Below are 15,826 nucleotides of genomic sequence, written 5' to 3'. Positions count from 1 at the left end.
TACGTATTGCACCTTTTTGTTGATATGACAATCGTGTCATGTGAAACCTGTGGGCAATATGGTATGACATGAATAACAGCAATAATTTCATTTTACTTTAAATGTAGTTGACATGCAATGTTAGGTCTCTGGTGTACAACATAGTGACTCAAAATTTATATACACTACAAGGTGATCAATATGGTAAACCAAGCTACCATCTGTCAGGGTATGAGGTTGTTATGGTATCATTAAGTATATTCTCTATGGTGTACATTGCATCCCACTGTCTTATTTTGTAACTGGTAGTTTGTACCTTTTAATCCTTTTCCCCTATTTTGCCCATCCTCCACCCCACTCCCCTCTGGCAACCACCAGATTGTTCTCTGTATCTATTTGTTTTTTGTAAATTCCACAATACATACACACACCATATATTCTTTATCCATCCATCCATTGATGGATACTTAGATTGCTTCCATACCTTGACTATTGTAACTAATGCTGCAGTGAACACAGGGATGCTTCTGAATTAGTGTTTTCATCTTCTTTCTATAAATACTCAGAAGTGGAATTACTGGATCATATGGTAGCTCTGTTTTAAATTTCTTGAGGAACTTCCATACTGTTTTCCATCGTGTCTGTACCATTTTGCATTCCCACTAATGGTGTGCTAGGGTTCCCTCCTTAGATTTCTCTACAACTCACCAACACTTGTTATTTCCTGTTTTTGGTAATAGCCATTCTGACAGGGTTTAAGTGATATTTTATTGTGGCTTTGATTTCATTCCACTGATGCTGAGTGATGCTGAGTATCTTTCTATGCATCTATTGATCTGTATGTCATCTTTGAAGGAATGCCTAGTCATGTCCTCTGCCCATTTTTTTAATCAGATATTTTAGGGGGGGGTATTGAGCTGTGTGAGGGTTTTTTTCATGTTTTGGATATTAACCCCTTATCAGTGATATCATTTGTAAATATCTTCTCTGATTCAGTAGGTCACCTTTTCATTTTGTTGATGGTTTCTTTCACTGCGATGTGTGTGGTGTAGTCCAATTTTTGGGTTGCCCATGCCTGAGAAGATAGATCTAAAGAAATATTTATAAGACTATTATAAAAGAGCTTACTGCCTATACACTATACATTCTTCCAGAAGTTTTATGGTTACTAGATTTACATTTAAATCTTTAATCCATTTTCAGTTTATTTTTGTAGATGGTACAAAATGTGGTCCAGTTTCATTCTTTTGCATGTAGTTGTCCAGTCTTCCCAGCACCACTAATTGGAGACAGTCTTTTCCCCATTGTATATTCTTGCCTCCTTTGTCAAAGATTAATTGAATGTATGAGCATGGGTGTATTTCTGTATTGTCTTCTATTCCATTGGTCTATGTATTCACTTTTTTTTTTAACCAGTACCATCCATACTGTTTTGATTACTATAGCTTTGTAGTATTGTTTGAAATCAGGAGGTGTAATACCTCTAACTTTGTTCCTTTTCTCAAGATTGCTTTGGCTATTTCAAGTCTTTTGTTGTTCCATGCAATTTTAAGGATCTTTTTGCTGTAATTCTGTGAAAAATGCCGTTGGTATTTTGATAGAGATTCCCATTGAATGGCATCAACAATTTTAGTTGAAATTGTACGTTTCCCTGAAGTATTCAGCTGCTTAGTACTTAGTGTGTGCTCATCACTGTGCTAGGTGCTTTGTATCTGTCCCTCAATGAGCCTCATGGAGTCTGTCCTCAAAGTCTTCTAGAGGAGACAGACAAATATTTAAATGTACAAGTACTTATATAATAAAAGTTATGGAAAATTTTAAAGGAAAATTTCCTCAGCTTCTGTGATGAAGGAAGGCTTCTCTGAAGAAGTACCCTTGACGCTGACAATTAAAGTGGGATTTTTAATTCATGATAACTACTTGGTGGGCTTATGGGATATTAAACTAGAACAAAAGGCAAATGAGGGCTATTTTTTGTGGTTAAATGTATGACCTAGTTTTGGGTGCTTTAGGTATGGATCAGTTTTAAGTTGTCATATAGAAGTGTAGGGGTTATTTGGAGCCTCCTTTCATGAGAAGAATGAGAACTACATGATTAATGTCATAAAAGGACATTGTATATCAAAATAATAAATTATAGTTCCACTTTTTTTCCTTTAACTCTTATATTTAATGGTGTAGGGAATGAAAAATTAGCCTGGTGACGGTAAAAAAAAATAACATTTAGGGATTTTAGAACTCTGCTGCTTAAAGGAATTTTACTCTGGCATGTATGAACCAATCACTTGGGACAGTATTGTGCTATACTGAAATCTTATTATACCTTACTGCATCATTTTTAAATAATAAAAACCTTTTTTTGTGAACTTTTAAACTAATAGTTCCAAACCTTCACTTTTTTTCTCTCTGATATCTATCAGATTATTTTCATTTTTTTTTAAGATTTTATGTATTTACTCATGAGACAGAGACAGAGAGAGAATGAGAGAGAGGCAGAGGGAGAATCAGGCTCCATGAAGGGAGCCCCACATGGGACTCCATCCCCGGTCTCCAGGACCAGGTCCTGGGCTGAAGGTAGCGCTAAATCACTGAGCCACCCAGGCTGCCCAACTATTTTCAATTAAATGTTTCTTTATAACCTCCAATCAAACAGGTTCCATAAATTCCTAGGACTGAAGAAATTGAGTACTATTTGTCATCATTCAAATAATACAAGGGGTGTGAAATGGGTTACCTGTGAGATGGTTTGCGGAGTGTCTAGTAGCAAATTAGTTTCAAACTGGTTAACATTTATCTGTATTAAATGTAGGCATATTAGGCAACTATGTTGAGGTAGAGAGGGAACTCACCCAAATTTTGGCCCTTCTTATACATTTGAAACTACATGGAAGCTAATGTAGCAGAATACCTGCTGTGGTTTGCCAACCCTTTTAACAAATATGGAAAGAAAATCTATTTCATAGGATCTGAATACTTAGAAATTATTTTTTAAGGTATCTGTTTCTGTTGTTCAAGAATAACCGAAAGAGGGCAGCCCCAGTGGGGGGTGATAAATAAATTCCCCCAGTGGGGTAATAAATAAATAAATAAATCTTAAAAAAGAATAGCAGAAAGAATTCTATTTAAATAAGGAAACATGAATGATATTTCGAATGATCTTATTTCTCCTCTGCCACATTCCCTGTCCTTGATTTTTTTTTTTTTTAAATCTCTGCTCTCAATACAACAGAAGCTCAGATGGGAAAAGATTCTGTGGGCGTTAAAGTTGCTAGGCCAACAGCAGGTGGGTGGTCATCTCTGGAAGACTCCAACAATTTATACCCATTTAGTTCAGAATAGTATAAAATGAGGTATTATATAAGAGAAAAGGAGGCTGAATTGATACAAACATCGTAATTTATGCACACATTGGGGGAGTCCTAGTGCTTCCACAAATTAAATATATCAGGATTGTAGCACCATCCAGCTACACTGCTGGGAGGTAATTCTCCATGGATTTTTTGTGTTCTTCACAGCTCAGTCTCTGAGTGAAGAGTGTGTTTGAATAGCCTTTACCCTGAGACATTTGCTTACAAATTCCAAATTAAGCCCCCTTTCTCCCTCCCTCCCATCCTCTCTCTCTCTCTGGAGATGAAGATTAGCATGTATACCAGCAGCTTATAACAGCTAGTCTCCTAATGTCTGGGATCTTCTGCAAAGGAAAACATCTGATTGAGGGAGACAAGTGGAAGGAATTTTTCTAAGTGATGCTTTTTGTTTTCCTTCTCAATCAAGGATCTGGTGTCTTCTGTCAGTATCTGTGTATGAAACATTGGCAAGCTACCTTGTTAGCTGGTGAGTAGGGTAAAGTGTCAGATCCTTCATGGTTTCTGACCTAACATGCACAAGGAATTGGAAACTCAAATGCCTATGGGAACCAGGCAAAGGACATGAATTGGAAGTAGGTCAGGTGTTAAATAATAAATGACAACTGTCAGCCTTAGAGTTCTGTTTTTAATAGGGAATAATCAGACTATAACAACCACAGGACCGTATCTTTTTGTGAAATAATCCTACTTTAAAAATATTTGTCAACCTGTTCTCCTTGAAAGCACTGTTTTGGCTAAACCACACTCCTGGAAGCTGGGTTATAACCATTTTATCTCTTCTGTCCTAGATGGTGAGAAACCATCAAGATAACTTTTTTAAAAATTCTTTTTGGTAACTATGGAAACACTTGGCATAATGCCAAAGCACACAGTCATTGAAGAATAAAAAATTCTTAGGAAGCTATATATTATGCCTGACATTAGGTAAGAAGAAATAGGGTATAATGCCAAAATATCAATAAAAATTGTTGTCATGATTTTTTCCCAAAATAGGATCTTACACAGGTGAGTCACATCAGATACTTTCTCTAAGTAATCATTTTATAGCACTTGCCCTACTTATCTATCCCAGAATTTTATTTCATCTCTTCTAGTACTTTATTTTTATGTTGAATCTAGCAAATGTTTCCCTAAATATTAGCCTAGAAAGTTTAAGATCCTAAACTGACTTTCTATGAGCCCCTTAAATTTTAGGTTATACGGTAAAATATCGGATAGTTGTCTAAATGTGTTTATAGGAGTTTGGCTATATCAAACTGTTAGTCAACTATAAAAAACAGGGTAAAGGAATTTTTATGTCTTTCATTTTCTTTGTCTTTGCATTTTTATGAAAATTGTAAATGAAAATAAGTGGACATCATTAACAAGTAAAATGGAAAACAAATATTCTCTGGGGAAGTATTAGTGGATTACAAGAGAATGTTCATAGCTGGATTAAAATGGTGTAATACTTGAGATTACAATGTAATAATTATAAAATTCCATGCATGAAATTAGTGATTTAGAAAACAGTAAAAATAGTAATTGAGATAATAATGATTTGTGGCAATAAGTATAGAATAAATGTGTTTATTTGTTTATTGAGGTATAGTTTATTTAAGTAAAATCCATCTTGTTTAGGTGATCAGCTCTATGAATTTCAGTAAACTCACACAGTTATGTAACCACCACCACAAGTAAGAAAATATTTCTCTCATCCTCTCAGATTCCCCATTCCTCCATGTCATAGATCCCCAGAGCCCCTGACAACACTCATCGGATTTCTTTCTCCATAGTTTTGCCTACTCTGGAATGTTGTATAAATGGATTGATCAAGTATGTAGCCTTTTGAGACTGGCTTCTTTGGCTTAGATATAATGCTTTTGTGATGCACAACTGTTGTTATATGTACCACTAGTTTTTCTTATTGCTGAGTGGCATTCCATCGTATAGATCTCCCACAAGTTTCTTTACTGTTTACCAGTTGAAGGATATTTGGATTGTTTTCACTTTGTGAGCTGGTGTTTGTTTGGCATGACTTCATTTCTCTTGAGTAAGCAAATACCTATATGTGGGATTGCCACATTATAGAGAAGTATGTTTAATTTTATAAGAAACTGACAAACCATTTTCCAAACCATTTTGGATTCCCATGAGCAATGCATCAGAGTCCTAGTTGCTCCACATCGAGTGTATATTGTTGTTTAATCTTAGAGAAGAAATCCTTTATTTCAAGTCTTCCTGAAGATTATATCAAAAATTGATATGTTTGAATTTTGTATTCTTTCACAAACTTGGGATGGTTAAAATAGTAGGTGACAGGTTGAGTTAATGTCATTTTTTATTTCCCGTGAGTTAATTCTCACACATGTACATATATATGTTAGGAAATTGAAGGTATTTTAGTAAAATTATAATTGTATGTTACATATATATGATAATGGGAGTTTCCAGATCATTTAAAATGCTTGGTTAGAAATTCAGAACTTCCTAAATATAGAGATAAATGAGTTCTGGCAAGTCTTGAGACCCTTATTAATAGTTGAGTCTTTGGTTATATTAGAACTAAAAGTCGCAACGTAGTTGACAAAGCCATCTTGTCTTTAGTTGGAGCACCTAGATGTGGCAGCCCATGAAAAGAACAACTTAGAAGCACTGCATTACTTTACAAAATTTCCAAGCCAGTGATAGTTCTAATGTAAGTAGAATTGGCCTGTACGGATAATGCAGGTCGTTTAGACCAAACTGGAATTTCCAATTGCCCTTTAAGTAATTCAGTAAGGTACTAATGGCACTTAAGAGTAAAATATGGCTTCTCTAATTTCCAGGATGGCAATACTGCCCTGCACACTATAATGTTTGTGTTTTAATATTCTCCCATTTATTCTGGGAAAAACACCAGAAATGAAAGTGAATTTTTCAGAACAGAGACACTTGGGTTTCTTCTTTTTTGTGTGACTATGTTCTTAGGATTAGTTTCTTAGGATGACATGCAAAGCTTTCACAAGACCACATTTAAAGGTAGGACAAAGGTAGAATAAAACCTGAACATTCATACATTCATAACTTTTTTTTTTTAGTGGTTGGCTTAATTAAATTCTCAAAAGAGGCTGAGACTGCAAATATACATACAAACAGTTTTAGTATTTCAACTTGAAGCTATTGTTCTGAACAATGTTAATGTTTAAAGAGTCAGGAAATTGAATGTATTTTGGTAAAAATTATGATTACATTGTATCTCAGCACAAGACCCAACTGTCTTCTGCCTGAGATTATTATTTTTTTTTTGTCATCTTCTTGGCACTTAATGCTGATACAAGCACTATCAAAATGCTTCTTATGTAGTATGCAGTGAACTAGAATAGAAATAAGCCTTTGCAAACAGAATCCACTCAGAGGTACTACTTACCTAGTGTGGCCCACAAATGAGAAAATTTACAATTTTCACAAATGACTATTGTTTAAATTTATGCCTGCATAATGACAACAAAAAATACTTTTGAACAGTGAGCGCATATTCTCAAGTGGAGCTATACATGTATATATCCACAAAGTTAGCTTACAGATATTTTTATGCAGAAGAACTGTGCTTTCCATAAACTTTGGGATTTTGATGTCATTTTCGATTGATTGATTGATTGATTGATTGATTGGAGTTCAATTTGGCAACATATATATAACACCCAGTGCTCATCCCGTCAAGTGCCCCCCTCAGTGTTGGTGTCATTTTCTATCCCTCCTTCTTATTAAACTAATATAGGGGATCCCTGGGTGGCGCAGCGGTTTGGCGCCTGCCTTTGGCCCAGGGCGCCATCCTGGAGACCCAGGATCGAATCCCACGTCGGGCTCCCGGTGCATGGAGCCTGCTTCTCCCTCTGCCTGTATCTCTGCCTCTCTCTCTCTGTGACTATCATAAATAAAAATAAATAAATAAATAAATAACTAATATAATCATGAGCGGTGTAGCAAAATCAATGTTTCCTCTTATTTACCCTAAATTCTCCTTTTTCTTGAATCTTCTCAGCTTTTGTCTCAGCCATGTCCTATGTTGTACTGCAGTAAGATAGGCCTATTGATCCAGGAAATTTATTAGTAATTAATCTTTGTGTTTGCCTTTTTCCTCTGGCTTACCCAAATGCAGTCTTTTTTGTTTTAATAGAACAAAAAATATTTTCTTACAGTAGGTTCTGCCAAATTCTGACTGCCAGTTTTTTGTTTATTAGAATAATTGTATGGTTTTCTACTGGGTATTCTTTATGCATTTTTGTTTTCTCTGCCTATAATATTTCTTTCATTCATGATAGTGGAGAAACTAAGGGTGCATTTTATATATGGACTGATCCATTATAAAGCACCAGGACACTCCTGCATAGTACTGATAAATAAATGTTCTTCTGGCAATATTAAGTGGAATACATTTACCCATTAGTTAGATACATAAACCTTTCCCACATTGATTAATTTCCTAACTGACAAATTATGGAGAAAACTGGTAATTCTCAAGAAAGACTAGGAAGTTGGGGGAAGATGTCAAGAGGTGTGAGGTCAGTAATTTGATCTTTTAAAAATTTCCTACCTCTAAGACACTCATAAATAATGTGTGAGACAAGTTTGGATAGAAGCTAAGAATTTTTAAAAAATGAAATAAAATTTCAACTCCCATATATAACATTTGTAGGGAGAAAAAAAAACATTTGTAAGGAGAAATGCAACAGAAACATATATTCACATAATAGTGGGAGAAAAGAATGTGTTTTCTGAGTTTGCTTGAAGTTCTTCATTATTAAATTATAGCAGGATTCCTGTTCACTATGCAACATATTTGCATAAGTATTAAAATAATTTATCATGATTAATTCCATTCTAGTAAATTTCAGCCCTAATCACAATCTGCCATATAACATAGTGGTTTGTCAGTATTTCATGTTTTACTGGAGGTTTGGTGGAATTGCAACTCCTGTAAGAGCATAGATGTCATCGGCATTTGCTGTGATTAATGCGGTTCTGAAGGAGATCTAATAACGATTAGCCAGTTTCATAAAGTGTTACAGAATAAGGTCAGTGTGAGAAAAATTCTAAAGGTCTTAAAAATGTACATTCTAGCAAGTACCTCTGGCTGCAAATTGGATTTCTTGAACAATGAGGAGGTTTAACCTTGGAAACAGATGAACTCCTTGGGCAAAGGTGGGAAAAGGAGACCATGATTTGCCTTCAAATACTCAAAGGATCAGAAAAAAATAGGACAAGTCTAGAATTAAAGGTTGAAAGTTATAGGGAAGAAGATATCAATCTGACCTATTACAATTTCAGAAAATCACTAGAAACACATGAGTTTTGTGGGTCTAATGGGCCCAATAAGGAACATAAATTCCTGTTACTGGATTTATTTAGGTAGGGACAAGATGCCTATTTTATAAATACTATTGGAAAGTATTTTTTTAATGGTTCAGAAAAAATTTCTCTTTAAATTGATTTTTTATCCTATCATGTGGTTTTCATAAGTTAATGTCCTTCACAATATCAACAGATTTCTTGTATTTTTCTTAGACTTTGGTGGAGGCTTTTGTAGGAGATGACTTCACTGGAGACATTGTAATCGATGATTTGTCATTCATGGACTGTGCCCTCTACCTTGGCAAAGAAGAATATTTTAATATATGAGTATTTTCAAACTTGTTTACTTTAAAAAGCACTGTTGAGGAAATCAATATTTCATTTCTACACATATTCTAAGAATACCCTTCTGTTCTTACTAGTATATTAATCCTGGAAAAGATTATTGTGAATTGTTGCTAGTAATTAGTCTTAGTATCTTTGTAAAGATAGTAAAGAGGTTTGAATCAGTTGTACTTCTGTCTCATCCTGTGGAAAATATTAGGAAATCTTGTCTGAAGTTAAACTGTAATTCCATTATATTTGAGGGGTTATAATAACCAAACTGGTTACCTTATAATTACATTGTTTTGGAGACTGTATTAATCTCTCTCAGTTACATTGAGAGATGTTTTCCTGTCAGCCCACACTAAATATTCCTAAGGATTGTTGTCATCTGTTTCTTCTCCATGTTATGCCTTTCTTTTATTAAAAAACAAATATAAATTTCCTAGATTTGTCCCCATTCTCAACCTTTACCCTGAAATCCAGACTTGTATACTAATTCCCTATTAAACATCTCAACTTAGATGTCTGGTAGACATCTCGAAGGTAATGAAGGGAAATAACCTAAAACAAGCCTACAATAAATTAAAATAAAACTAAAACACCCCAGGAAAAGCTCATTCCAGGCAGTGTGTAGTAATCTACTGGTTATCAAGCTCTTGGGTAATCCTGATACCAAGGCTGTAGGCTCAGTATGGCAAGGTGGGGAGTACAGTTTCCTTCTTGAAGAGATCAGAGGCAAGGTAATTTAAAAATGAATTGCAATAATCCATGTAGTGAGCACTCTCAAGTGCTGAAAACTTAACCTTTAGTCCTGCTCCATCAATGTAGTGTTCTTGGTTGGAAGAACACCAGCCTCTCCCTGGACATAATCAGGGCTGGATTCCAGTTCTTTCAGTTGTAGCTCTGGGACTCAGCTCTGATCCTCCACCTCATCATCCTGGCAGGATTAATTCCCTTAGCCATTCCATGTAGTGGTTTCTGAAGAACTCTGCACAAAGCCAAATCCCTCTCTGGACAAGGTCAGGCAAAAAGGAAATCAATAATTCAATGAGTTGACCCTTATATCTCCACGGCTGCAAGTGAATTCTTGATTATTAATTGTCCCCTCAATCTTGCCATTCTTCCATGCCTCCCTTTCTCAGTAAATGATAATATATTTCTACTTGTTTATTTTTCATGAACACATCTGGTTTGCCACTAGCTTCAGATATATCAAGAGTCGACCACTTCTCATTACTCTCCCCTCCCAAGCCACTGTTGTGTCTGCATGGATTATTATAGTTGCCTTTTAAATTATCTCTACTTCTACCCTTGAGAATATAATCTGTTCTCAAAGCAGCAGGCAGATTTATCATTTTTCAAACTTAGATAAGATCATGTCATCCTATCATCAGAGTCTTCCTATGACATCCTGTTTTTTTCAGAGCAAAAGCCAGACTTCTATAGTAGCTTCCAAGGTGTGCTTGACTGGTCCCCTCAGACCTCTCATACTTCACCTTCCAGCCCTGTGCCTCTACTTGACAACTATAAGTCCTCTTAGCTAATCCTTAAATACTCCAACCCGTTTATGCCTCAGGGTTTTTACACCTTCTTGTCCCTCATCCTGGAATGTACTTCCTCCAGATAGGCACTTGACTTCCTTCCACACACGGAGTCTCTTCCTTGTCTGACATTTTCTTTCTCCGTATGGTTATATTTCTATTTTCCCCAACAATAATGTTAGCTGCATGATAGCAGGGATTTTTGTCTTATCACTGCCTTATCTCCAGGAGCTTAAACAGTTTCTGGCACGTAATATTACTCAATATTAACATTTGTTGGTGAATGGGTAGATAGATGCCTAGTATCTTTTCAAGTGTTTTATATACTTTTGTTACATATTTTAGTTTGTTATTCCTGCTAAAATAATATTCATATGCAAAACAATGTTATATGCCAGCTTTTGTTGAAAGCCAAACCTTAGTGGCTTGTAACCACAAGCATTTATTTCTTGATCTCAAGCATATGAGTGGGCATAGAACAATAATGGCAAAAATACATATTTATTCATAGATATTTTTAGTTCTATAGAGCTTCAAGCAGTGTACTACTTTTCCTGTTTATCTGGGATCAAAGCTAAGGACAAAGATCCTATGTGATATATTCTGTTGTCAAGTAGAAGGAGAGGAAAAAGAAAGCACATTTAAAGCTTCTGTTGGGACATGGTATGCATAATGTCTGCTCATGTGCATTGATCAGAGCAAATCATGTGGTCAAGCCCAACAAGGGGGTTGGGAAGCATTCTCAATGGACAAGAAGATTGGCAAAGGTGGGGAATACAGAAAGTCCTTCTGAGAGAAAGAGCTGATACCATTCACCACTCGTATGTACCATCTTATATAATCCTCTAACATTTTATTTTATTATTTTATTTTATTTTAATTCTTTTAGAGAGAATGCATGCATATACATACACACCTGCAAATGGCTGGGGTGGAAGTGTAAAGGGCAGAGGGAGAGAGAAAGGATCTTAAGCAGGCTCCACGCCCAGCACAGAGCCTCATGTGGGGCTCAATCTCACAACCTTGAAATCATGACCTGAGCCAAAATCAAGACTCGATCACTTGACTGACTGAGCCAGCCAGGCACCCCAGTCCTCTAACTTTTTGAGTCTAGAATAATGTCTAGTCCATTGCCAGTGAAGAGCTCTTAAATGTTGGATAGGATTGATATCTTTATTATCCCAATTTTATGGAGCAAACTGAGAAGGGAATAACCTGCCCAAGGCTACCTAGCTAAAAAGTGACAAATTATGTCTGCTTCTTAGGACCACAGTATTAACCATTTCATACCACTCATCCAACACTAACCTCACAAGGAAGAGAATACAATTTCTACTTTATAGATGTGAAAAATTAAACGTAGTAAAGAGCATAAATGATATGGATAACAGTACATAGTTGAAGGGGAAAATGAGAGTTTCACCTAAGCTTATTTGATTTCAGTGGCCAGGGCTTTTCCCAAATGACCTCCCACTCTGAGCTTATAGAGCATCACCGAGACCAGTGCCAGAGGATAACATAAAAGAATATTAAAAGGAAACACAAACTACTGCCAATACTGTTGCTATTCTAGTTATCTTGCTTACTTATATTCTGTGGCTGATGATTTCAAAGGAGAGAGAGAAGGGTGGCCAGACTCAGAAGCAGAGATATGAAGTATCAGTTATAGATAATTTGTCCTGATTTTCTGGTTCAAGTTTTGGACAAAAAAATATGGAATTTAAAAAACTGCCTGAACTGTGTAGTTTTAATGTTGGCTTCATAACAAAAGAAACACTGGGTTGAAACCACAGAGCCTGTTGAAACTATAGGTTTCTTAAAGGAATTTTATGTCATCTTGCCGTAAGATGAAAATACAAATAGAAATTTGGTTTTCAATAAAAATACTGCTTTTGATGATTATCAGTTTTTTTCTTCTGTTAGCTGAGATGGGATCAGGGCATATAGATTCCCTTACAGACATTGATTTGTTTCCAGTATAAGCTGATTATTTATCTATAGCACTTTTCTTCCTTGGCTAATAAACCAAAACAAAAACTTAAAAATAGACACACACAGATGCAAAATATTCACCTAATCCCCAAGGTACGAATTGGCACATTACTTGCAACTTTTATTTTATACTAAGTGTCCATAAGGAGTTACTTATTTCATTTTTGCCTATTCCCTCAAAATCAGCCTCTTTCCCCCTCATTCCTTGTTCCTCTAATGATATTACTACTATCTAGCAACCCAGGATTTAAATTCCACAGTATTCTTTGACTTTTCCTTTAACATTGCCTACTTGCAAACCTTGCTGACTCCAACTTCACAATATTTTTTCTGTTTTTTTTTCCATTGTTACCTTAGTTCAAAACAGTGTTGACTCAAATGGTAACCTTTTAACTGCAAACTTTCATTATTTTTCCCCCAGTAGTACGTATGCCACCAACTTAGTTTCCTTTCACTTTTTCCAACAGCATTATTATTTACTTTTCCAGGTCAACTCTTTCTCAATTTCTCACTTCCAGTTGTTTCTAACTTAATTTTCAAATCCATTCTCTATTATGGATTGTAGCTTCTTTGTTTCAATATCTTGGTGAATGTAGATTCTTATTTTAAAACCAATCCAGAAGGATACTAGAGGAAAGACTTTTTAAACAAGATTAATTGCATTTCTAGGGAAAGTAGACAAACTTAACCATGCGATAGAATCCTATGATTTTTTTGCATCAGCATATGATGATGTTGTTCATTCCCCGAATAGACAATGATGGAGGATTATGGCAAAGTCAAATACCCTCACTTTGAATCAGATCATTAGAATAGATTATTATTAAGAAAGTATTATTGCCAGTCAATATTCAGATTTAAAAATAAGTACCCCAAAGGAAATATCTGTTTTGCATTATTCTTTTTCCATACTACATGCGAAAAGCAAGAAAAAAGTTCCCTTTGGCAGAACACGTGGCAATTTCTATCTTGCTTCAAGGATTATTTGTGAGATAGCTGGGGTATTTGTAAAACTAAAGTCATAACTGCATGGGATCACAACATACTGTTTACAAACTGAAAAGAAATTGCCTACATATTTTTCATCCTATTCTAAAAATCAGAATTCTGCAATATAAAAATTATTACTTGTAAAAATATCAATTATTAGAATGAATATCAGTATCCAAAGATATTAGTGTATTATTTTTTCAGGAAAGTTGTTAACAAAGTTAGTAGTGTATCTTGCAACTGATGATGGCTTAAAATTTAGAGAATATGGTAACTATTTATAGGATGCTTAAGCATAATTTTTATGATGTCTGAATGTTTTTTGTTATTGTCATTTTTAAAATGACTGAGCTGATTAAATTTTTGGCATCCCTCCTCATTAACCTCAGTGTCTCACCAGCTTTGTGTATAAATGCTTGTTCAAGTCCCCCTTCTTTCTGCAAAGAGTAATGTTTGCTTCAGTGCAAATGAAAAGGCAAGGGGAAAAGTTTGGGTACTTTTGTCTTCATTTTTAAGATCTTGCCTGCAGCTTTTTACCTTAGAATGTTAAGCTGTTAGGTGTATCTATTTGTCTCAGAATAATACATTCCATAAAAGCATTTTGTTTTAAGGTCTTTCTTCCATATCTTTCAAAAGGAAATACAGACTCTGAAAAAAATGCAAATTATTGGAAATATTTACAGTTCAATAAAAGATTCAAGGCAAAAAATCAAGAAATTTGAGACTCATGTTTGCAATCTTAAATATTCTGATTTTAGCAGGTTTGGTGTAGTCTTGAAAAATATAAGAAATATATAGGAATATTAACAATATATAGAAAATATTAGCAAATATATAGGGGAAAAATTGGCCAAAGCCTGTGGTCCATTCAACTTAATATTTTTATTTGTTTCTAGAAAATAAAATTGGGCAAATAAATAACTTTAATCTATTTTATAGTTAAAACTTTATTTTGTCATCTTTTAATTGAGGGGAATGCTAATTTAAACAGCATAAGGCTGTTAAAGTACTTCGATTTTTAGCTTGAAAATTGTTCAACTTCTACTGCAGTCTAGTTGTAGTCACATTCATGTATGATACAGTATCTTTAAAGATGGATAATACTCTGTGCCACCTAGAAAACTTCATTGGATACATGAGTGAAAGCAATAACATTTGAAAAGAGTGGATTTGTTACTGTAGACAGAGAAAAAAGGAATTGCATAATGTGTGGTAAATAGCTGTATCACATAGTTGTTATAAATCATATCCAGAGAATAGCTAAGTTTTAGTAAAACCTACTGTCCTAGAAAGAAGACCTAACACAGGCATTCAGTACACTTATGCTGAGTATAGTTGTTTTACCTTGTGGGTATGACCAAATTGCTGTATTCAGTGCAATAGGAAGAATGTACACTTTTCTCTTGGAGGTATTTCAGATTTTTCAATTGTCTGAAGATTGATTATATTTAAACTTTAAGTAGACTTTTAGGTTTTTAAATTAAATATATCTCTTAACATCAGAAGTCACAAGAAAAACATAGATATTATCACCTAGACATACAGGAAGAACAACTAGACATATCAGTCAGGTAATTCACACAGTTATGGTAAGTTAAAGGCAGTGATAATTTATTAAGGACTAGAGATGTTAAAATATTGGTTTTATTTTCTTAATTACCAATGCAGGAATGGCTGTAGGGAATGAAGTCTAGTATAAAACCAATTGGAAAATCTCCTTAATTGGAAAGATTATATTAGGGCAGCATGAATTATATTTGCTACAAGTATTCATAGAGCAAGAAGTTAGAACATTGGGTCCATCTGGAGCCTGAGTCCTTTTCTTAGGATGACAGGTGTGCAGGTGAGTTGGTTTCCCTGTGGCTTAGGGATATGGAGGATCAGATCAGCTATACTAATCTCTGCTTCTTAGTGAGTGTGAATTTCAGTCATCTGCATTTCACCTTTGCAATTTTGTTTATTATGCAAAGCTGTTTGTTTAAAGAGACTTAACTCTATCATTGCTATCAACTCTAGCCTTTTAAGCAAGTATAGGTTAGAAATAATCATCATAATCTTTGCAATGGACTGAATGTTTATGTCCTCCCAGTATTCATATGTTGAAACCCTAAAACCCAATGGGATGCTGTTTGGAAGGTATGGGGGGTGCTTTTAGAGGTAAATAGAGCTAAAGCAGGTCACAGAAGTGCTGCCCCCATCAAGGAATTAGTGCTCTTATGAGAAGAGGAAGAGACAAAAGATCTCTCTCTGCACACATGCACCAGAAAAAGCTGAGAGGACATAACCAAGAACTCAACCATGCTGTCACCCCAATCT

The 15,826-nt window shown here is 35.0% G+C and overlaps 1 protein-coding gene across 1 annotated transcript in view; it reads left to right on the top strand.

Moving 5' to 3' along the window:
* Window positions 1-15,826, top strand: part of MALRD1 (MAM and LDL receptor class A domain containing 1) — a 761,302-nt gene that overhangs the window by 218,874 nt on the left and 526,602 nt on the right. The window contains 1 exon segment of the mRNA XM_055332672.1: window positions 8,874-8,961. Within this exon segment, the coding sequence (XP_055188647.1) occupies window positions 8,874-8,961 (88 nt within the window).

Source organism: Nyctereutes procyonoides, unplaced genomic scaffold (assembly GCF_905146905.1).
Source record: "Nyctereutes procyonoides isolate TBG_1078 unplaced genomic scaffold, NYPRO_anot_genome, whole genome shotgun sequence".
NCBI lineage: Eukaryota > Metazoa > Chordata > Mammalia > Carnivora > Canidae > Nyctereutes > Nyctereutes procyonoides.
The sequence above is the reverse complement of the archived record's forward strand: the minus strand, read 5'-3'. Positions and strand labels throughout refer to the sequence as shown.